Below are 23,762 nucleotides of genomic sequence, written 5' to 3'. Positions count from 1 at the left end.
TTTGCCTGGGAAATCCCATGGACAGAGGAGCCCGCTGGGCTACAGTCCATGGGGTTGTTAAAACAGTCGGACATGACTGAACAAACGCCTGATACTTTCACTACTATTTTACTTTCATAGTCAGTGGCATATGACAAATAGTGTGAGCCTGTTCCTTCAGGAATCAGGTCCACAGTGGCTGCTTGAGAAAGAACTCCTAAGAGCACTGTAGAACCCTCTTTAGGAACCAAGGGGTTAAGTGCTTGGAAGTCAATCCTAGTTGACACCTTCCAGCTGAGTGACTTTGGAGTCACTTAACCTTGGAGAGACCTAGTGTCCATTTTTGTAAAGTGAGGATATCATGACCTCTGTGACAGTCTTCAAGCTACCTTTTTAAAAATGTAAAATGCTGAGTACAGTGCCTATCACACACTCAACTCAAAAATGACGGGTTATTTCAGCAAACCTGGAGATTTTAAAAAATGGTTGATAGCTTATCATAAAGAACAGACCAATGAAGAAAGGTGGAGAGGGTTTCAAATAACTTACACACAAGCACCCGATGACAAGGTGGAAAAGGTGAGGGGCAGTCACGGCTTTTTCAAGTCTGTGAAACTCTCTTGAATACAGACAATGTCATTTACTCAAAGTTCAGTATGTTACAGATGTTTATCTCAGGTCCCCAGGTAGCTGGCTGCCCTGTTACTGTGTTTAACTCTGAGAGCTCTCCTTCAGAGACTCCAATGAGAGTGCTGCCTGGCCAGGCTTCCCAAGAACCATGGGGATCAAGAAACAGCAATTTTTAAGTCACTCTACAGAGGACCAGGCTTCGTCTCAAGTTCATGTGATCATTTTCCAGGAGAAGTAGGCCCGTGGAAGGGAGGACAGGGCATTAGGAACAGTGACTGCAAAGGTATCTTGCCCTCTAAGATTCTATGACGTGAAAGTTAAATTTTTAAATTTGGGATTTGGGGAAAGACAACGCCACTAAATAAAGACAAATACATGCACGGTGCATGCTGAATAAACATAGGCACGGATGGAACACAGGTTTATACTTGTGGGATGTGTTCTGGGAAAATCTCTTTGGGCGACAGGAGTAGTCAACTTTTGAGGAAAAGCAGTAAGACAGCGCCCACGGTGTACATTTCTATTTCGTAAATGCATTTTAAGGAGGAAAAAAAAAAAAACACACGAAACCCCACAGGCACAAATAGACCAACTTTAATAGATATTATTTTGTATTTATATAGCGCCTTCTTCAAGAACCTTAGATGCTTTACAGACATTGTATCTAATTAATCCCCACAACAACCCTGTGAGGTAGGTATTACTCCCATTTTACAAGATAGGGAGACTGAAGCACAGAGAGGTTAAGTGACTTGCCCAAGGTCACACAGTTAAATTCACTGAAGAGCCAGGACCTGAGCGCCTTAGCCTCCCGGCTCCCAGGTTAAATACCTCATGAGAGAAATCTTCAATGAAAAAGTAGCTTTAAAGAAAGTATCAAGAGTAGTATGTTATGGAAGTGAGGTCTTTCTACTGCCATCAAGGAAAGGAAAAAACTCTACACGGATGGTTAGAGGCGACGAGACCCATATATTACACACCCCCCCTTCTCCCTCTGCCTAGAGTCTCAGGGCTCCTGTCTCCAGCCAGCTTCTAAAGGTACCACTGCCAAGGCAGAAGCCATATGACTTAGAAGTGAGACTTCATTTAGAATACTTACTTTCAGTTACGATAATTCATAGAAATTCTTATTCCAAAACACAAAATACGGGACAGCCATCCCAACAAACATGTACACAGTTAGACGGCAATCAGCACCGTGTACAACTGAAACCCGCCGCTCCTTTCAGTTGGTCAGCCAACACACACCCTCATGTCGCTTTCTAGATGCGTCACTTTTCTTTCTCTGTCTGCATTTCTCCCCCCAGCCCTAAACCCTTCGAGTTTTTAAAGCATACTGCGTTTCTGAGAAGCTTCGAGACATTGCACGTAGATGCAGCTGCACTTAAGAGGACAAAGTGAATGGAGAACCATCATGCCATTGTCCTGCCCCTGACAGGTCGTCCTATTAAACAGGGTGTAGATGTGAACAGTGTGCGACTACCATGGAACTCAAGAAAAATGTGAGAACTTGCTTTCATAGAAAATTTAACCTTGGCTTTTACTTTACTGTACTTTTTTTTTTTAATGCAAAATGTAAAGTTTACAAACACAACACAGTATCCCAACGCTGTACCTTTATGCAAATGACTTCATCTATCTTTCTTCTACATGCCGCGGACCAGTGCAAGTTAAAGCTGGTTCAGTCCTCGTCTCTGGACTGAAAGCTGCAGACCTTCAGCTTTAAATTACAAGACGATTTGGCTGAAGCCCTCAAAGCAAAAAAAATGTATGCACCTCCAGAGCTCTGACCTTGCCCACATTCTTGGTTGATTCTCTTGAGCCACACTGGTAGATTGGGCAGGCCATGTAATTTGTACGAAACCATCCCAGCCAGGGGTAAGGCTTTAGAAACTGTTATCTGCAAAAGCAATCTGTCAGAAGACATCATCATTTTCTCCTGGCACATTTGTTTCAACAGTCCAATTAGCTAAGTGACCCTGTTAAAGATCTATTCATGGAACGAATAGGTGAAGTCATTTCCTGAGCTAAAAGATACAGATAATAAATGTTAATAATAGCAGCAGACAAAAACATTCTTCTTTGTTGCTTTTTTTTTTTCAGATTCAACAGTATTAGTAAAATAAGTTTAGAAAATTACAGCAATTAAAAAAAAAGATTACTGCCTTAAAAAGACTTGAATAAAGAACATCTAAGACCTGATTGCTATTATTTTGAATATATATTCAATTACTTTCTGCAAGTTACATTCGGCCACTGTCAGACAACTTACTGATGTATAGGAAAGTGTCAACTGCAATGGTTTACATACATCTTACATCACGCATGTCACTTCTTGAAACTCCCAACAGAATGAAGTCTTTACAAACACAGTTAAATTTCTAAACACTCTTCCAGTAAGATCTGTAAAGGTGGAAGGGGGGGAAAAGGCCTTGCTTTCAAAGTACTCCTGGTTGACCTCATTAATGCACTCCTCAAAAGGTCTGTCAGCTCCCCAGGAAGGCTGGGGTTGGGATGGTCACTTCTTTCCAGAATAAAGAACATCTGAAAATAAGGTAACTGCTGTGACATGAGTTTTCCAAACGTGACCTCAGCCTGAAACAGAGTACTGAAGAACCCTCAAGACTAGCACACCACTACCACACCAGGATTTCTTCCATCATTCCACAACAATAGGGAATTTTTTGATTATTTTTTTTTAATTTTACTGAAATTAAAGCTGAATAAAACTTACAACTAGGAACAAATATTTAGAGCCAGAGATATCAGTTCCTCCTGGAAAAAGAATAATTTACCTTCTCTCACTGCAATTTTTCTTAGGGTAACTTATGATTTAAAATAGTTTAAAAATTCACCTTAAAAATAGAAACAAACGAAAGGATTCATTAAACTGACAAAAACTAATAAAAATATGCTCAAATTTACCAACAGAATCATGGGCACTTCATACAATACTTAGACTCTACCAGTTTTAAGTAAAATAAATAAGGAAAAAAATTATAATTACAAAGCCAGTCTTTCCCCTTGGGGAAACAAAAAGCCACTTTTGACCAATTGTTCCCTAGATATACATATACTGTATATGATTATAAGCTTCTTCAGAGAAGCAAACGTTATTTGCCTTCCTGACACTGGATTCTAGTATGTGTTAAGTCTCTTTACATCAGGAAGGCGACTCCAAGTGTTGGGCCCAAAAAGCATTTCCGGTTTACGCTCGAAAAGACTACCCAGTGTTCTCTCTCTACGTGTCCAACCCAGGCACGCGCGTGTGCGGCGTGTTCAGCATCACCTCCTGCCATCGTCAGTATAACCTCGCACAGACTCCCGTTTTCTCTGCTGCACCCCCAAGGAGCTCAATCACTACCGGTGCAATGAAGGAAGAGAAAATGCATGTCGGTTACTGGAAGGCTGTTTTACAAGAGGAGCTGGTATCTCTGATTTCACTGCCTTGTGCAGAGTTGCACAGACAGCATGATACCTGAGCGAATCAATCAACTACCAGGATAGGAAGAGCGTGTTAACCCACGGTCTTTGCTTTATTGTGTGCAAAGTGTGCTGCTGCCCCCCTGAGCTCCCTGCAGTTCTCTTTTCTTGGAAAAATCGGTGCTTGATCCTTTCCCAAATAACCAGAGAAGAAATGAGGCAGAAAGTCTCTCTTCATCGCGGTTCCCTCAGTCCCGGGACTGATAGAAAAGGATGTAGCCAGACTCAGAGTTCTTCGAGATATCTGATGTTAACCCGTAGAATTCTTCAATAGCTTGTGCATCTATTTTCTGCAAGGGAAAAAAACAAACGTCAGTAGACTCTTTGGACTCCTGGAATCCAGTAAAAGCTTCAACCTTTCTTAGGATAATGTCTTTCATTTTCTCATTTGTAAAACAGCTCTGCACAATCAGAATGGCTTGGATGATGCCCAGTATTGGTGAGAACGTGGAACGCATGGAACTCTCATTCATAGCTGGGAGTGCAAAACGGCACCAGACACAGACAAAATGCTTTCATCATCTTCTAAGCCTGAACATACCCTGTGACCCAGCAACTCTATTCCTAGGCACAGGCCGAACTATAAGAAACAACGGATTGTCAACCATTTGGGATCTATGAACATGGCAATTTCATAAGGTCCAATCTAATATATACTCAAGAAAAAAATGAGTGCATATGATCAGTGAAAGACTTGTACGAGGGTAACCAAGGCAGTTTTATTTTAATAGTCATTAATGGACAAAAAGCCAAGTTTCTAACATGGTATATTTGTACAATGAAAAATTAGATAGCAATTTAAAAAAAGAACTACTACTGCAAGTAAGAAGAATGAACTGCATAAATACAAATGAGTGAAAAAAGACACCAAAGAAGTCATACTGGATGAGTCTATTTGTATTCAAACATAGACAAAATTAACCCCAGTAAAGATAATAAAATTAGAAATAGTGGGTTCCAGGGGATGGGGGAGGAAAGCTGTAGGTACTAAAGGGGAAAACGAATAAGAGAGCTTGTTGGGGTGGTGAAATACACTAGTTCTTGATCTAGATGGCAGTTATGTGTGTGCGCTCATGTGTGTGTGTTCACATGTAACAATTTAAACTGTTGCTTAAAATCTGCATACTTAACTGTGTCTTATAGCTCAATAAATTATTTTTTTCATAGTGTAAATTCTTATTCTTAACTAGCTCTGTGGTTGAAAGATCTCACTTGTTTTATTCTAAACATTTTCAAGGCTACCTGACTGTTCCAGCAGCACTGGAACTGGGTATTAGGGACTGAGAAGTAGGAATTCGATTACAACCTGAAGACCTGTCATATACAATGAGAAGCTGGAAGGAAAAAGTCACGAGCAAGATACACACATAACTTTGAAGGAAAACAAGAAATCAGGAAACTACTTACTTCTACAATGTCGTCATCAAACAACAACCAAAAATCATGACTCTTAACTATTGCAATATAATGGCCTCGATTGGGACCACTAAAACAAAGAGAAATAAAAGTTAACTTTATACAAAGTTTATTAGTATTACTCTTCTTGTCCTAAATTCCATGTTCTGTAAAGGAGAAAAACTGAAACAGATAAAAGTGTTCCTTACTTATTCTTTCCCCCCAAGAGATCAAGCTACATTGATTTGAATTGTCATTCGATTTTAAAATAATTTGTACTCTGCTTTGAGAGATATAACCAGTATTCTATTTATATAAAGCTATGCTATTAAAATTCTTTGTTGCCTTTTAAAATTATTATTTTTAAAGTAAAGTTCAAATTTGATTCTGCAAGAGACTTAAATAAAATTTTCTAGCATTTTTGTGGGGCAGGAGAGGCCAGAACACACTGAATTATAACTATAGAACAATGTACATAGAATTATTTCTGAGTCTTAACCCTTGGCAATAGTTTTTCTTGAGGAAAAAGTCCACATGATGCTTGAAAAAGATATTGAAACCTTGGATCTGCAATCAAGCTCCAACTTCATAAACTTCTCTAAACAAATAACTTATTTTTAGTATTATTAGTGCTAGTTTTAATTCTTAGCAACATGTAATTATTATAATTGCCTCTGCCTTTCATTTTAAATAAATCTGGGATACAGAATCTAGAAAAATATAAAAATAAAGGTGGGGTTTTTTTGGTTTTTTTTTTTTTTGGCCATGCTGCATGGCCTGTGGGATCTTCATTCCCCAACCAGAGACTGAACTCGTGTCCCCCGCAGTGGAAGCGTAGAGTCCCAACCACCGGACCACCAGCCAATTCCCTAAAAGAAATTCTTTTTAAAGAACATATCAAAGATTTTTTTAACTTCTCCCAGTTATTTAAGTATGACTCACTAGAAAAGCTAATATAATTTTTAATTAAATTACAATTCTACCACAATTATTACATTATAGGCCTTGAAAAAATTTTCAACACAAATTATCCTTTATGGCTCTGAATACTATTTTAAAAGCAGCAACCTCAGATCTGAGAATAAGCTGCCTCCCAGTTTCTTTAGATCTTTGATCCCGTAGTTAAAATGAGTATCTTTGTTGAGAGAAAGATATGACGAGAGTACTTTTTCCCTGCAGAAGAAAACATCTCAAACTTAAAAAAAAAATCTTAATGCTAACATAAACCTCCAGTCTGATCATTACAGTAGAGTTCTGTAAGTTATCTGATACCGTTTTCCTCTGTTCAGATGTCATTACTTACTTTAGAAACAGAACGCTCCAAAAATGGAAAGGCAAGATTACTGCTGAGGATAAACGACAGGAAACGGGCTGACGCAGCCCACGGAGGTTAAAGACTGTAACAGGGTGGACCCCCCTCCCAGCTCTCTTGACATATTCTGAGCAGAAAGGTGGGAGGCAGGGACAGCTAACATTCTCATTATCTGGGATACAATACGCTGTTAGTACACGTTTCCAAACACCAGGGGAAATGGAGGAGTGTCTTGTTTTAAAATTATTACAAGAAGGGAATTTCTTGGTGGTCCAGTGGTTAGGACTTGCACTTCCACTGGCTGGGCCCTGGTTCAATCCCTGGTGAGGGAACTAAGATCCCACAAGCTGTACAGTACAGCCAAAGTATGTGTGTGTGTATATATATATATATATATATAAAATAAAATTAATACAGGAAATAGTAAACAGTCAATGAAGACTGTATGTTCTAAACATAAATGTTGATTATGCAATGCTCTTGTGGTCTGAGAATCTTTTTGAGCTATTTTATGAATTAAGGTCTGTAGATGAGATAGTACACTAAATTAGCTAATAGGAAACATACACACGGACTTGTAAAATCGGAAAACTTATCTTTGAAGGTTATCTCCAAAGCCTTCTAAAAGTGTTTTTCATTATTATCAATATGATGAACATATCCAACTAGTCTCAGATTTTGTAAAAATAAAGAATTTATTTTATAAAATCTCTTTAAGCAGCATCTTTTTTCTTTTTTTTAACCAACAACCAAGAAAAACAAAAAAGAAAACTAACAGGACTTAAAAGTTCTCAGAGTAATATTTAGATGGTGGTGGTGGTGGTTTAGTCACTAAGTCGTTTCTGACTCTTTGCAACCCCATGGACTGTAGCCCGCCAGGCTCCTCTGTCCATGGGATTCTCCAGGCCAGAATACTGGAATGGGTTGCCATCCCCTTCCCCAGGGGATCGTCCCAACCCAGGAATTGAACCCGAGACTCCTGCACTGCAGGCAGATTCTTTACCAGCTGAGCTACGAGGGAAGCCCCTATTTAGATAATAAGAACAAATATCAGATCCAAGCAATAATGCACTATTTAAACAGATAAAAGCTTTAAGGAGGAAATGGTAAAATGGATCTGAAATACTCATTCTGAAATAAACTCATCTCGGTCCTAGAGCACCGGGGGTACAGGATCTCTGGCAGGCCCGCCTCTGAGTGGCTCTGGGGTGTCCTGTGCACACTGCCCGCCCCTGAGCCTCCCGCCGGCACGGCCCACACCCGTTACCTTCCACAGTGAACCACGACGGCCACGAGGTCGTACATTCTGTCAGGATTGGTCGCATCGCCTGAAGTGTTAAACAGACGAAGTTCTAAAGGAAAAACCACCCGGTAAGAAAGTTTTGTGTATCGATGAAGTTGATCCATATACTTAAATCTTTTCAGATGCAGAGCTAGAATCATGGGCAGCTTTTTCACTTTCATCCTGTCAGAATAAACATGAAGACAGAATCTCGTAACAGACATTCACCATGTACTTAAAAGAACTATCAAACTGCAGGATCCAATTAACCGTTGACAGTTTTATTAGCCCAGCACTGCCCACTTCCGCGTTATTTCTACCTGTGCCTTTTTTAAGCTTTTTATTTTGTGTTGGGGTAGAACTGATTAATAATGCTGTGATGGTCTGAGGTGAACAGCGATCTCCTGTGACTCTTATATCAGCAGAGCAATATTCTGACAGTCTTAAGACGGCCCCGTCCCTCATCATCTCCAAACCACATAATGCAACGTGGAACTCCGTGTGGCTCCCAGACAGAGGTCTAGCTGGTTATTTTAAGAACTCTGAACTCCTGAAATAGAGGTCCCTTATGACAAGGCAGACTGCAGGCGATTCCTGCGTCTGGTAGAGGAAAAACCGGTTCCTAAACGCTGCTGAGCAGAGATTGAAATATATTTGTTCTACTCATCTATATAAGTCAGGAACAGACTGGGAACAGGAGAGAGAGAGAGAGAGAAGTGCAATGAAGACCAGCCACTCAGGCTGTTTCACAGACAGGATACAGCTCCTTACTGCGTGGATCCCAGAAAGGCAATAAAATAACCTGGAAACACAGGAATGAGGTTTCTACCTGTGAAGTCCAGGCCTCCTCATCCTCAACAATCCTGAAGACCCCCTCCATGCCATCTCCACTCCCCTATGTCACCGCATGGCAGCCTCTTCTTAAAAAAATTCTCCGCCAACGCTTTCCCGTCCAACAGAAACAGCTGTTCTCCTCCGTCCTCCATCAGCACTTTACAGACTCACTCTGTTTTGGTACAGTTTGCTACACTACAAAATACAGAGATGGTCGTGGTCTCTCTCTCTGTCTAGGGTCTGGACTCCGGGCAGACAGACACCATCTCTTTCATCGCATTTCTCCACCCCTAGTAACATGCCTGGCACAAGCAGGTACCTGACAAACAGTGCGGAACTGAATTCTGTACGTGTTCAGGGAAGCAAAACACTTTTCATATTTTAAAAAAAATTTACTAAGCCACTGCCTCTAATAAAGTGAAAAAAAAATTATAGCCTTATTCGAAACCTGCATTCTGCATTCTACAGATCTTAAGTGTGGAGGAGCAGCTGATTATCCCAGAAATATTTATTAACCTGGCCAGTGGAAAACATCAGTGAAAATAAATGTAAAAACCTAATCTTTCCTGGAAAACCAGCCAGCCACAGGAACCAACAGTCTTTATGCCCTTTTCCTCAATAATTCCATTTCTAGAAATTAAATATATAACCTCAAATACAATATCCCTGAGCCCTCACTGAGACTGAGAAATAGGGATATTCATAATCTCAAAATACCTCCACACAAAATGCATACGAGTAACAAACTAGGGAGAAAGCACAGCTTAACACTGGGCGACAGCACCTCAGTCAAGTGACCAGAGAGAACGGGAGGAGTCACGGGACCTACAGAGCAGGCCCCAGACCGTCCTGGGAAAGGCTGGCTGTGGGGCTGACCCTCAGCTGGCATCTGGGAACCTGATCTGGGGGTGCTCCCGCTGTTCCCTAGCTGGTAAGCGGTTCTCGATGTGCCTGAACTTATGGTACAGATCATATGGTTTATGCTGAGCTCTTGCTTCCCTTCCAGGAGCCTGGAGTTTTGGTACAGGCCTGATGGCTTGGCGGGTGAAGAATCCGCCTGCGATGCATTAGACATAAGAGACTCAGGCTTGATCCCTGGGTCAGGAAGATCCCCTGGAGGAGGAGATGGCAACCCACTCCAGGATTCTTGCCTGGAGAACCCCATAGACAGAGGAGCCTGGCGGACTGTGGTCCGTGGGGCCGCAAAGAATCGGACACTGAGTGAGTGAGCGTGTATGCACACACACAGGCAGGGAATGCCTAGGTGACCTGCCCCCAGTAAATCTCGGGCACCACGCTGAGTCTGTGATGAGCTTCTCTGGGAGACAATGCTGCCACATTCGATGCTGGAGAAACAAGTGTGTCCAAGTGACTCCACGGGGACAGGACACCTGGCTTCCCCTTTGCTGATCGGACCTGTCACTGTTCCCTGTGACAAACCTTGGCTGTGAGCAGGACTATAGACGCTGAATCCTGTGAGTCCTTCTAGGGAAGCATCAAATCCAGGAGTGGTCGTGGGGCCCCGACACATGACACGCATCAAAATCGTGTATTTAAAAAGAACACAGCCTCACCTCTGTGTGATTCCTGCCCAGAATACATAATCTGAACCTCATCACATGAAAACATTAGATGGACCCAAAGAAGGACATTCTGTAAAGTAACTAACCTGTAATTTTTAAGTGTCAAGAGAGTGAAAGTCAAGCAAAGACTAATAAGGAACTGCTCCCGATGTAGAAAGATGACAGAGACACGAATGCTAAATGCAACGTGTGCTTCTGGACTGGACCCTTTTTTTCTACAAAGGACATTACTGGGACATCTGGTGATGCTAAAGGAAGGTCTATGACAACAGTAACACGTCAGTGCTGCTGTCCTGACGTGGCCGGACATGGTACAGGGGAAACGTCTCCGCTGGCAGGACACTGCTACCAAAGCCTCAGAATTGTGGGACATCACAGCAGGGACCCACTCTCAAATGGTTAAGGGTGAAAAAGCATTCTTGGTATATTGCTCACAAGACTTTTGAGGCTGCTTCAAAATAAAAAAGTAAAATAATCAGGGTGATGAGGAGTCCCTTTTCTGATACCAGAATACGGTCTTCATGGTAACACACTGAGAAAAGGCATGAATCCTAGGAGGAACAGTGGAGATTGGAGTGGGCGTGAGGAAAGCACTTTCCCCCTCTTCTTTCCTCACCAAGAGAAAGCTTACACAACGAGGAGAGCTTCAAAGCAGAACCCTCTCACTGTGTTGGTTTATGGTGATTAAACACTCACCAAGTGTGGACAGTCAAGGCAGCACAGAGTTGAGCACTGTTTGCCTGGTAACCACCTAATGTGTTTGTCTAGTAATTACCTAATGAGTCTTAACGGTTGGTGATAAAACGAAGGATGATTACTCAATGTAAACTGCCAGAGATCACTTTTGGTTAGAACATCCATGGCCAAAGAATCACTATGAATTTCAGAAAACACTAAATTACCGTTTGTGTGCTTCCTGTTTGCTGCGACATTCTTCACAGTAATATTTGTATTCACTGCATAGAGTTTCTGTGTTGCTAAAACCCCTGTTGTAAAATTCAAAATAAATTAGTTTTGCCTATACCAGAAAATGATGTATTCATTTAAAGATATTCTAAAAACCAAAGATAATCATTAACTGTCAAAATAAATAATTCCATGCTTACCTTAAGCAGTGAGTAATTGATGTGTTTTGTTCCACGTCAACAGAAAGGTCTAAAAAATCTTCATCTTTGCTGCTTATCTGTAAAAATAGGAGAATTAATTACCGTTGATTTCTTTAGATATCAGGAAATTACTGCTTCAAAATGATAGAATTAAATGTGGGTTATTATCAGTATTATTAAATACATAAAGAACCTTTTCCCCCAAGTTGAAAAGATACTACTTGAGTCATGCAAGTTTACAAAAGGACGCTGAATCAACACCTTTCATTATATTTAGAGGAAAATACCAAAGTGCACCTACAGCTGCTCTCCTTACTGGCAAAGGCTGGTGTGATGTGAAATCCTATCACTTCCCCGAATCCTGGTATGGGGGGTGGTTTAGTCACTCAGTCGTGGCCCACTCTTTCAACCCCATGGACTGTAGCCCGCCAGGCTCCTGTGTCCATGGTGTAAAGCATAAAACAAACTATGCCATATACAGTAATTCTTAAAAGAACACAGGACAAGGCTGAATGAGAATGGCTGGTAAAGGACATGATCTCTGTATTGTTTAATTATTTAAGAAAAAAACTACCATTTAAGAAAAAATGTTAGTCCAACATGCCAAATGAGCCTTCACTTATGACCTTCTTTCATTTACCCTCTGAATTTAACCATGTTCTGTTTGAACTATGAATAAATCATCTGTCATGATCTAAAGTTACTACTGATTCAGTGAACTGGAGTAGGACACATCCCTCATGCTGGCTGCCTCCCTCGACAGGATGCAACAGGAGGGACGTCAGACTCGTGCCCGGGACCCCTCACCACCACACGACTCTACACGCACAGATGGTCTGTGATGACTTTCTCGATACGACACCAAAAGCATTTAAAGAATATCAAAAGCATTTCCATGAAGGAAAACAAACAAACAAACTGGACTTAATTAAAATTTAAAATTAAAACATTAAAAACTTCTGATCTGCCAAAGGCATGGTTCAGAGAAAGTAAAGATGAGCCACAGGCTGGGAGAAATCCTTGCAAATGACACAGCTGACAAAGGCCTGGTATTTAAAATGTACAAAGTACTCCTAAACCTCAACAACTAGAAAACAAACAACCTGATTTGAAAAATGGGCCAAAGACTAGTACTAATACCTCAGCAAAGAAGATATATAGATGGCAAACGGGTGCATGTAAAGATGTTCCACATTATATGCCATCAGAGAAATGCAAATTAAAACAAGACAACACTACACACCTATTAGAACAGCCAAAATCCAAAACACCGACATCAGCATGTGCTGACCAGGACGTGGAGCAGCAGGAACTCTCCCTCATTGCTGGTGGGAATGTGAATGTAGTTCCTTCCAAAACTAAACGTACTCTTCCTACCACACGATCTAGCAACTGCGCCCCTGACCACTAACTGAGGCACTGAAAACACATCCACACAAAATCCTGCACATGCCTGTTGAGAGCAGCTTTATTCATAATTACCAAAACAAGCAACCGAGATGTCCTTCAGTAGGTGAATGGATAAACTCTGGTACATCCAGACAATAAAATGTAATTCAGCAATAAAAAAAAATGAGTTATCAAGCTGTGAAAAGACGGGCGGGAACCTTAAATACCTACTGCTGAGTGCAAGAAGCCAATCTGAAAAGGCCACGTGCTCTACGATTCCAACCCCGTGGCATCTGGAAAGGGCAAACTATGGAGGCAGTAAAATGACCAGCGGCCGATAGGGGCTGGGGCGGGGGGAGGCACAAATACACGGGGCACAGAGGGCCGTCAGAGCAGCGAGACTACTCTGTACGACACCGCAGTCACAACACAGCCCTCCTGTTCAACATGAAGTCTCAGCACAGTTCACACCGCAGCGAGTGTTCCTCTGCCGGCTCAGGGTTCAGTCAACAAGAGACAGCTGAGAGGCTCGTCGGTCACAGGCACCACAACTCTCAAGCTCACTCTCACATTCATCTTCAAAGAACTTTTAACACGATGGGTTAGATGTGTTCTATACGACATTTGATGATATACTTACAGTTTCACAAGTAAGACACCTGGTTTCATTAGTCAGTGTTCCCTGAAAGATCTCATGAACCCATGTTGGGTCTGGTGTGCTGTTATTTTCACTGTCGATGTTACCGTTAGGCAAACGACCATTTTGTTTCTCCTGCTTTCTCTCTTCTTGTAAAATATCAGCAATGGTATTTAGTAGGTAATTTAGGAATTCGTGGGCATCTTGCTGCATGTAGTTGTCAAAGAGCTCTAAAAATAATGATACATAGAGAATTATTTCAGAATGAATAACTTCATTAAAAAAACTAAATTAAAAAAAGTATATCTAGTATTCTATCAGAATTACATAAAATGTTTGGGACTGTTAGTAATGAACAAGAAACACGTACCTTTCACATATACAAATTATGACTCAAATGTGGGGAAAATAAAGTTATGATGAATAAAAGTCTTCTGCTGCTGCTGCTAAGTCACTTCAGTCGTGTCTGACTCTGTGCTACCCCATAGACAGCAGCCCACCAGGCTTCCCCATCCCTGGGATTCTCCAGGCATGAGTACTGGAGTGGGGTGCCATTGCCTTCTCCAATGCATGAAAGTGAAAAGTGAAAGCAAAGTCGCTCAGTCGTGTCCGACTCTGTGCAACCCCATGGACCGCTGCCTACCAGGCTCCTCCGTCCATGGGATTTTCCAGGCAAGAGTACTGGAGTGGGGTGCCATTGCCTTCTCCAAAAATCTTCTAAAAAATACTAATTGATCAAAAAAGAGAAAACCTATCCTCATACATAATGTATTGAGGTGGTAAGAATCAACTGCTTTTTATTAGTTCACTTAATCTATTGTCCCGTAAATACTACAAAAAGGCAAAATGGTTGTCTGCGGAGGCCTTACAAATAGCTGTGAAAAGAAGAGAAGTGAAAGGCAAAGAAGAAAAGGAAAGATATACCCATTTGAATGCAGAGTTCCAAAGAAGAGCAAGGAGAGATAAGAAAGCCTTCCTCAGTGATGAATGCAAAGAAATAGAGGAAAATAATAGAATGGGAAAGACTAGAAATCTCTTCAAGAAAATTAGAGAAACCAAGGGAACATTTCATGCAAAGATGGGCTCAATAAAGGACAGAAATGATATAGACCTAACAGAAGCAGAAGATATTAAGAAGAGGTGGCAAGAATACACAGAAGAACTATACAAAAAAGATCTTCACAACCCAGATAATCACGATGGTATGATCACTCACCTACAGCCAGACATCCTGGAGTGTGAAGTCAAGTGGGTCTTAGGAAGCATCATTATGAACAAAGCTAGTGGAGGTGATGGAATTCCAGTTGAGCTATTTCAAATCCTAAAAGATGATGTTGTGAAAGTGCTGCACTCAATATGCCAGCAAATTTGGAAAACAGCAGTGGCCACGGGACTGGAAAAGGTCAGTTTCCATTCCAATCCCAAAGAAAGGCAATGCCAAATAATGCTCAAACTACTGCACAATTGCACTCATCTCACACACTAGTAAAGTAATGCTCAAAATTCTCCAAGCCAGGCTTCAGCAATATGTGAAATGTGAACTTCCAGATGTTCAAGCTGGATTTAGAAAAGGCAGAGGAACCAGAGGTCAAATTGCCAACATCTGCTGGATCATGGAAAAAGCAAGAGAGTTCCAGAAAAACATCTATTTCTGCTTTCTTGACTATGCCAAAGCCTTTGACTGTGTGGATCACAATAAACTGTGGACAATTTTGAAAGACACGGGAATACCAGACCACCTGAGGAATCTATATGCAGGTCAGGAAGCAACAGTCAGAACTGGACATGGGACAACAGACTGGTTTCAAATCGGGAAAGGAGTACGTCAAGGCTGTATACTGTCACCCTGCTTATTTAACTTATATGCAGAGTACATCATGAGAAATGCTGGGCTGGATGAACTACAAGCTGGAATCAAGATTGCCGGGAGAAATATCAATAACCTCAGATATGCAGATGACACCACCCTTATGGCAGAAAATGAAGACGATCTAAAGAGCCTCTTGATGAAAGTGAAAGAGGAGAGTGAAAAAGTTGGCTTAAAACTCAACATTCAGAAAACTGAGATCACGGCATCCGGTCCCATCACTTCATGGCAAATAGATGGGGAAACAATGGAAACAGTGACAGACTTTATTTTTAGGGGCTTCAAAATTACTGCAGATGGTGACTGCAGCCATGAAATTAGAAGATGCTTACTCCTTGGAAGAAAAGATATGATCAACCTAGACAGCATATTAAAACGCAGAGACATTACTTTGCCAACAAAGGTCCATCTAGTCAAGGCTATGGTTTTTCCAGTACTCATGTATGGATTTGAGAGTCGGACTATAAAGAAAGCTGAGTGCTGAGGAATTGATGCTCTTGAACTATGTTGTTGGAGAAGACTCTTGAGAGTCCCTTGGACTGCAAGGAGATCAAACCAGTCCATCCTAAAGGAAATCAGTCCTGAATAGTCATTGGAAGAACTGATGCTGAAGCTGAAACTCCAATACTTTGGCCACTTGATGCAAGAACTGACTCATTGGAAAAGACCCTGATGCTGGGAAAGAATGAGGGCAGGAGGAGAAAGGGGATGACAGAGGACGAAATGGTTGGATGGCATCACCGACTCAATGGACATGAGTTTGAGCAAGCTCTAGGAGTTGCTGATGGACAGGGAGGCCTGGCGTGCTGCAGTCCATGGGGTCACAGAGTCAGACACAACTGAGCAATAGGACTGAACTGATAAATACTACAACAGGGAAAGTTTTAAAGCGGAAAGTGGACCTTGTGGCAGTGCCAGGGCAAATGTATACGAATCACAGAGGAAGCCTTGAACATGATAAATCACTGGGCCACACAGCCCCGTGTACACGCTCTGCCAGAGTCAGGTGAGGCCTGGAACCTGCACTTCTCCAAGCTCCTCCAGGTGATTCTGCTGTGCAGTCAGGTTTAGGGAACAAAGGCATCATGGAAAATATATTTAATCCAGAGAATCTCTAAGGGCCCTTCCAAAGACCTGTAACTCCGTGGAACGTCCCCCGTAGCTACTCAAATGAGTCCTGTCATGGAAACACTAAGCACTTGACCTGTGCTCACATGATGTACCCTGAGCCTGGAGAGGAAGACCTTCCAGGGCAGGGCCTCATGACATCTTCCTAACAACCCCGTGACACCGCTATTAGCAGTATTTAACAAGTGAGGAAATGGAAGAGAGTGGTAAAGACACTGACAGGAATCGGCAGGACCAGGACTCAAGGCAGGCCGTTTGGCCCCACCCAGGGGACTCGGGCAGCCAGGCCACCTGGCCACACAGGCATCTGTACCCAGCCAACAAGATGCACTCAGACCACCACCCCACCAGGAAGTTTCACCTCCAGAGCTTATATAAGTTCAGGAAGTTTACAGTTTACATTTTCAAAATGATAGAATAGAAACCGATTAGAAAATCGAGGGAAAGCCTCCCTAAGACACAAGGAATTTAAAAATTACATTTTAGAAGGGCTGCAGATATGACCACATAAGACTAAGTTCTACACATTAGAAATCATTTAAAAATTTTAAGATGGTGAAACCTGAAAGGTATGAACATCTTCAACATAAAAAGAATTTATACAAAAGACAAAGTCAGCAAAAGACTTGAAATCAACAACTTATAGAAACAAAATTTTAAAGGTTAAATAAAATACATGAAAAAACATTCAACCCCATGGTAAACCAAAGAGGTCATTTGGCATTTCTTGAATAAATGAATGAACAGACCACAGGCCCTGAAACAGTGAAGGTGACATAAGAAGAATAGACTTGACCCCCAACAGCAATGTGAATGCTGCACATTGCTACAAGCCAGCTGTTCTGACTTCAAGCCACCTTAGGAGAGGTGGCCCTCTGCACAGGTGAAAACCCACGTAAAACCATAGTCGGCCCCTTGTATGTGAGGACCCTCCGTACCTGGTCACGCACCTGTGGATTTGAGCTGCCACAGACGATGCAGGGCTCTAGTATTGACTACTGAAAAAATCCTCGTACAAGTGGACCCGTGTAATATAAACCCATGCTGTCCAAACGTCAACTGTACATGAGCTTTCTACCAGGACAAAATTTTTTAAGTGTCCCACCAACACAGACAAAAAAAACAACAACTCTCCAAGAAGACCTGAATCACTCTCATTCTAACAGAGTTGTACTTGGCTTTCTCACCACAGCAGATACTCGACACATCTGGAATTTAAGACAGTAAGTAGGTTTAGCTTTGAATCAGGGAAATATTTTAAAAAGTGCTTTTGTGAGCAATTAATCTATTTGTATATGGAGAAAATGAACAAAACTTTTAACATGGTTATTAGATTAATAAAGAGTAACCTATAATTATATTATTCCAGCATCTTCATATGTTTTAGGAAATTCAGTATGACCCATGCTTTTCTTGATTCATGTGACAATGAACAGTTCAACTGAGTTAAGGGCAGGACTCCCCATTAATAACCAACCTTAGAAACTTCTCAAATTATATGTCTATGGGCATCATTATATTCGAGAGATAACAAATGAAACTAAAAATAACACCCAATTTTCTTTCTACAGTGACTGAAATGCCTAATTCCAAGCAAATAAGCAAAAGAATTCCACACGTTTCTCAAGTCCATCCGAGCTTCCCGAGGCAGTTCACCACCCTGGACAGACGCTGGGCTCAGACGTCAGGGAGGACACGGGCCTGACAGGTCACCGTAACATCCCTGAGTGCCAGTGACATTAAGGCAACTGAGGAAGTAGTGACTAATGATGAGCTTGCTAGGGAAATCAAATGAAAACTATTTGAAGAGAGAAAAGGGAAGTGGGGGTGTAGCCAGTAACTATTTTTAAAAGGGTGGGGTGGGGTAGGGGGTGGAGTTAAAACCATATTATCTAAGCCAGAAAGTTTCATTTATTGTGTTGGCGCTTTCCTTTGCCTGGGGTATGTCTTTTAGCATCAGTTTTTGTTTTGTTTTTTTTTCATGGCTAAAGTGGGGGAAATATAATGGCCTTTCATCAGGTTATTGTAAGGATCAAATGAGTTAATATGCATAAAAAGCATTACCAAAAAAAAACAAATGAACAGTAATTGGAAAAAAAAATCAACAAAAAAACTGCAGAAGACCCCACAACTTTTCTTTTTTCAATATTTGGGTGCACCAGGTCTTAGCTGTAGCATGCAGGATCTAGTTCCCTGATCAGGGATCAAACCCAGCCACCCCCAACCCACCCACCCCGGCCCGCACTGGGAGCCTGGAGTCTTAGCCACTGGACCACCGGGGAAGTGGCCCCCAACAACTTTCCTTGATCAAAGAGCCAAGTAGGCAAAAAAAGAGAAATGACGATTTCTCATATCCGGGCATACAGAATTTAATCTCTGTACAGCACACTTCAGACGGCAGCCACACCTCACAGGAACCCAAGTGACTGTGTCCTCACTGAGCCGGCTGGCGCTGCCTTCCAGGCAGGAACACCGCCTTTGGCTTCTCAGAAGCCGCTGCACCATCAGGCGTGAGGACGCCCAGCCAACGCTTGCTGCACCCGACCGTCCTATTACCTCAGCAGCAGGTTGAGAAGCAGAAGAGTTATTTACCATTTTCTTTCCGCAATCTTGTTATGAACTTCTTAGGAGGTATGACTCCAACCTTCTTCTTCTGGGTGGCGATGCTGTGGAAGAGGTCTGCTAAGCACGTGAGAAGGCTCTCCTTCTTCCGGGGCTGACTCTTATACGCGAGAACTTTTTCCCGAAATGGACGACAGAAGTAAAGTGCCTGAAGAACTGAATTGCAGTAGCAGGTATTCCCAAACTAGGATAGAAAAAGAAGAAAAAAAATTATTTTTTGGTTAAAATTGGGGGTAAAACAATTTCCAGAGAAAGAATTTCCAAGCCTAGAGTTGTTGAGAGAAGAGCAAGAGCAAGATAGCGAATATTTATGATCCTCATAAATCAAAAGGTACCCGAGGGTAGAACTGTGGTGTTGGAGAAGATGCCTGAGAGTGCCTGGACTGCAAGGAGATCCACCCAGTCCATCCTAAAGGAGATCAGTCCTGAATATGCATTGGAAGAACTGATGCTGAGGCTGAAGTCCAATACTTTGGCCACCTGATGCGAAGACTCATTTGAAAAGACCCTGATGCTGGGAAAGATTGAAGGCAGCCGGAGAAGGGGACGACAGAGGATGAGATGGCTGGATGGCATCACCGGCTCAATGGACGTGAGTTTGAGTGAACTCTGGGAGTTGGCGATGGACAGGGAGGCCTGGCATGCTGCAGTCCATGGGGTCACAAAGAGTTGGACACGACTGAGCGACTGAACTGAACTGAGGGTAAAAATAATTGTCCTGACTGCAAATTAGAGATTTTAACATTAAATGGATGCTCTTGACATCAGTTTCAGGTTAAAATGGAAGAAAGATACATGCGATAAATTTGGCCTTTATGACCACTGAGTTAAAGAACTACAGTTTAAATAGTGAAATTAGATAAGGTTTAGGATTCTGGAGTGGAGAAGGAAATGGCAACGCACTCCAGTGTTCTTGCCTGGAGAATCCCAGGGATAGGGGAGCCTGGTGGCCTTCCGTCTCTGGGGTCGCACAGAGTCGGACACGACTGAAGCGACTTAGCAGCAGCAGCAGCAGGATTCTGGAGAATTTTTTTCTTTTCCAATTCTCACTGTTTTGATAGTATCGGTTGTATAAGAACTATTTTCTATACTGTACATTTAAAAATATAACTCTCAAAAATTCTTTTATAAAAACATAATAGTGAAGTTTACTATCAAGTTCTTCAGGGCCATCCAAAAAATAAAAACAGAAAATAAGAAAAAAACAGGATACTCTGAAGTATTAGATGAAAGAATCAACAGTGTGACAGCCTAACCACTGACATGCTGAAATGCCAGGTCACTGGCATTTTGTGCTCAATCCATCAGGAGGACGTGGACTCGCTCTGGAGTTGAATCCTGAATGTCTGCGCCACCTCTCACTGGCCGTGTGGCCTGGAGCAGGCGACCATGACTCACTCAGCTTCAATTTCCTTCTTTTTTTTTTTTGGCCTTGCCCCAAGGCACGTGGGATCTTAGTTCCCCGACTAGGGATCAAACCTGCACCCTTGCATTGGAGACACAAAGTCTTAACCACTAGACGCCAGGGAGGCACGAGTTTCCTTCTATTTAATGACAAGGGAGGAAACAGTCTTACTTTACAAACAGAAGAACACAGAGCTTGACAAATATTTTCTGCCTTCCTTCTTCGTTCCCGTGAATAGACAATGACGTGAAAAGCAGGCTAATAAAACACCTGGAAGTCACTCAGGGAGGATCCAAGGAGTACACAAGGACCGAGGACAGTTCTCAGAGCACTGTCCCAGGGTAAGGTCCTGCACGCGAAACTCTAACAGGCTACCTGCAGAGGAGTGCTGAAGAATGCAACCTTCAACTATGTCCACAAACACATGCACACGTCCGCTGATATTTTAAAATTAGGAAGGCTAAATCAAAAGCTAATATAAATGATTATTTATAGAGAGAAGGAAAAGAGGAGAGAGCAATGAAAGTGAGACTGCTGTGCATGTACATGGTTATAAGAAGTTTCTTTTGCACCCATATTTTTAAGAAAAGATTTATTTGGCTGCCCTGGGTCTCAACTGAGGAACACAGGATCTTTAGTTACAGCATGCAGACTTTTAGGTGCAGCATGTGAGATCTAATTCCCCAACCAGGGATCGAACCTGGGCCCTCTGCATTGGGAGCTCAGAATCTTAGCCGCTGGACCACCAGGAAAGTCCCTGTATCCATATTTTTAAAAAATTAAATTAAAACAGGAAGAAAAAATAAATTCCTAAAATCAAAAATAAACAGAAATAAACCTAAATGTCTATCAAATTGATGGCAGAATTACTTAAAGAATGACTTCAAAGCACAGGATGGGTTTTTACTATCAACGCCTTCCTAGGGAAGTTACCAAGCCACTCTATTTATCGGTTTCCTCATCTGTAAATGACGTTTATAACAGCACCAACCTCTACAATCTTGTGAAGAAGTAACTCAATGATCTGCATGAAGAACTTAGTGTGGTTTGGCATACCTCATCACTACATGGTTATTTTTGAAACAACCTTTTTGAGTCATCTGTCCCTTTTGGAAAATTAGCTTAGCTGAAACAGATTAAATCCTATAATCCCCAGGTCTACACTTAAATCATGATAGATGGCAGCAGCACAAATAAACCAGAGGGGTGGTATCATCAGCCTGCAGCACTGTGCAACTTGAAGTGATACAGAGCCATCACACGTGTGGACAGAGTACGGGTACCAGCATTGTCCATTTATTAAGAATCAGCAAAGCTTAATCTATCTTTCATTTTTAGGTAAAAATGAACATTAGCAGTGCTCATACTTTTGCCCCCACCCGCCAATGAATCATCTTACATATTCCATTTGGAAACTACTGGTTTTAACCACTATTATGTCAACATAATGTCAACAGAATGTTTTAAATGGCTAACTGCTCCACTGTCACCCACGCTGGTTGGTGACGATGCCTGTCCCATGAACATCCCCTTCTAAGGGAAGACCCTCTTCTCCCCACAATTTCTGTTCAGGCACGTCCCCAACCACCTGCTCCCTGCAGCCAAGGGTACCTAATCCAGATTCTCAGGGACATTGTTCCTCCCCCTCACCTGACCCCCATCCTGACCCCCTTTCTGACCTGCCCCCCCCACATACTCCCCCCTACTCACCTGCTCCTCCCCCCTTCACCTGCTGCCCAGCCCCAGGCCTCCTCACAGGAACTGACTTCTCTATGCAAATTCTGTAAGGGGGTCAGTCACAAGCCCTTCTGCAGATGCTGCCACAGGGTCAGGCACTTGATCCAGTCTGGCCCGAGTTCTTTGGTCAGGTTTGATATGAACAGTCTGCGATCTCTGATAACATAGGCTTTGAGCAGCCTAAGGACATCAGGTGGGAAGAAACTAATGGAGAATGAAATCAACACAAAAGAAAACAGAACCAAGAGACATCAGCCTGCTCAACCCTGTAACCTGCAAATGGTAAGTTTCATTTTTATTTCTCTTTCCTCCATGGTGACACTTGTTCCCTGCATTCAGAGTTCCAACTAATGACTACTATCAGTTCAGGTTAGAGAAAGCCTTTTATAAGATGGTTCAGCCTCACAAAAAGATTCATTAATCCCAACCGACTTGTGTTTGGGGGCTTATGTATTAGAAAGTTAAAATGATTCTCGAAAGGCTGCTAAAAACGGAGCAACTGCACAAAACGTAGGAAAAAGACACTAGCAGTCTAAATGACTCTTCACTCAACTTCACTAGACTAAGTATTTATTGGCTACAAGATATAAAGGGGAAAAGGCAAGTTGGCTGATCAGATTAAAACCATTTGTTTTCAAAGAATTCAGCTAACTGCACAAACAGCCGACATGTAAAAGAGGGATTTTACAGCAAGAGAAAGCACCCAAAGGCTCCTCCGCCTCTCGAGATGGTTTCTGCACTCCCCTGTAGCCCACCAGGCACACCCATATTTCTCCTGACATCCTGCAACATCAGAAATACTAACGTACCCACAAGGGTTAACTCAATAGGAAACCCCCACTATATGTATTATGCAAATCACAGGGATAGACATCAGAGTTATCAGGAAGAGTCAACTGACATGAAAGCTATCATTTGCGAAAATGTTCCTCCAAGATAAAAATATCTACAACTGAAAGTAATGGAAACTAGATTGTTATTAACAAAGTGAAGAGTAACCACTCTGAATTTTCTGGTAGGTTAATTAAACTATGGGGTTTTTTTCCTTCTCTTCATTAAAAAAAAAAAAAGTCTACTTTTCTAATTGCCCAAATGCACAGACAGTTTCCCAAAAGCAAATGCCTTTGAGTGATTCTAGTACTTTACTAGTCGCAAAAAGGGATTCAATCAGGCAGACCTAACAGGAACTCTTTTCAGTATTCGCTTTCAGTATTCGCTTTTTTTAAGATTGATTAAAATGAACCTGGAAATGCACACTTTGCTAGAACAGACTGATTAGAAGAAAACAGACACGTGCCTCATTTTAACAGAATCCAATTATTAGGAAAGATTAACCACCAAGTTCCTAAAGCAGCTGCATTCCGTATTGTTTA

General features: G+C 41.9%; 1 protein-coding gene across 4 annotated transcripts in view; it reads right to left on the bottom strand.

Moving 5' to 3' along the window:
• Positions 1 to 1,187: 1,187 nt before the first annotated feature.
• The window catches only part of USP12 (ubiquitin specific peptidase 12), a 59,946-nt gene continuing 37,371 nt past the window's right edge, over positions 1,188 to 23,762 (bottom strand). For 3 of the 4 annotated variants that reach the window (XM_086329653.1, XM_086329652.1, XM_086329655.1), the window contains exons 3-9: positions 19,218 to 19,431; positions 13,634 to 13,860; positions 11,605 to 11,681; positions 11,401 to 11,484; positions 8,067 to 8,264; positions 5,500 to 5,578; positions 1,188 to 4,382 (exon numbers count right to left, since the gene is read on the bottom strand). In XM_086329653.1, coding sequence (XP_086185779.1) covers positions 4,281 to 4,382; positions 5,500 to 5,578; positions 8,067 to 8,264; positions 11,401 to 11,484; positions 11,605 to 11,681; positions 13,634 to 13,860; positions 19,218 to 19,431 — 981 coding nt within the window. In that variant the 3' untranslated portion in view covers positions 1,188 to 4,280. Of the gene's footprint in view, positions 4,383 to 5,499; positions 5,579 to 8,066; positions 8,265 to 11,400; positions 11,485 to 11,604; positions 11,682 to 13,633; positions 13,861 to 14,846; positions 14,952 to 19,217; positions 19,432 to 23,762 lie in introns of those variants that run through there. The other variant, XM_086329654.1, reaches the window with a different exon arrangement.

The sequence above is a fragment of the Bos grunniens genome, chromosome 12 (assembly GCF_055505025.1).
Source record: "Bos grunniens cultivar Pamir isolate PY7600 chromosome 12, Bosgru_T2T1.0, whole genome shotgun sequence".
Taxonomy (NCBI): domain Eukaryota; kingdom Metazoa; phylum Chordata; class Mammalia; order Artiodactyla; family Bovidae; genus Bos; species Bos grunniens.
The sequence above is the reverse complement of the archived record's forward strand: the minus strand, read 5'-3'. Positions and strand labels throughout refer to the sequence as shown.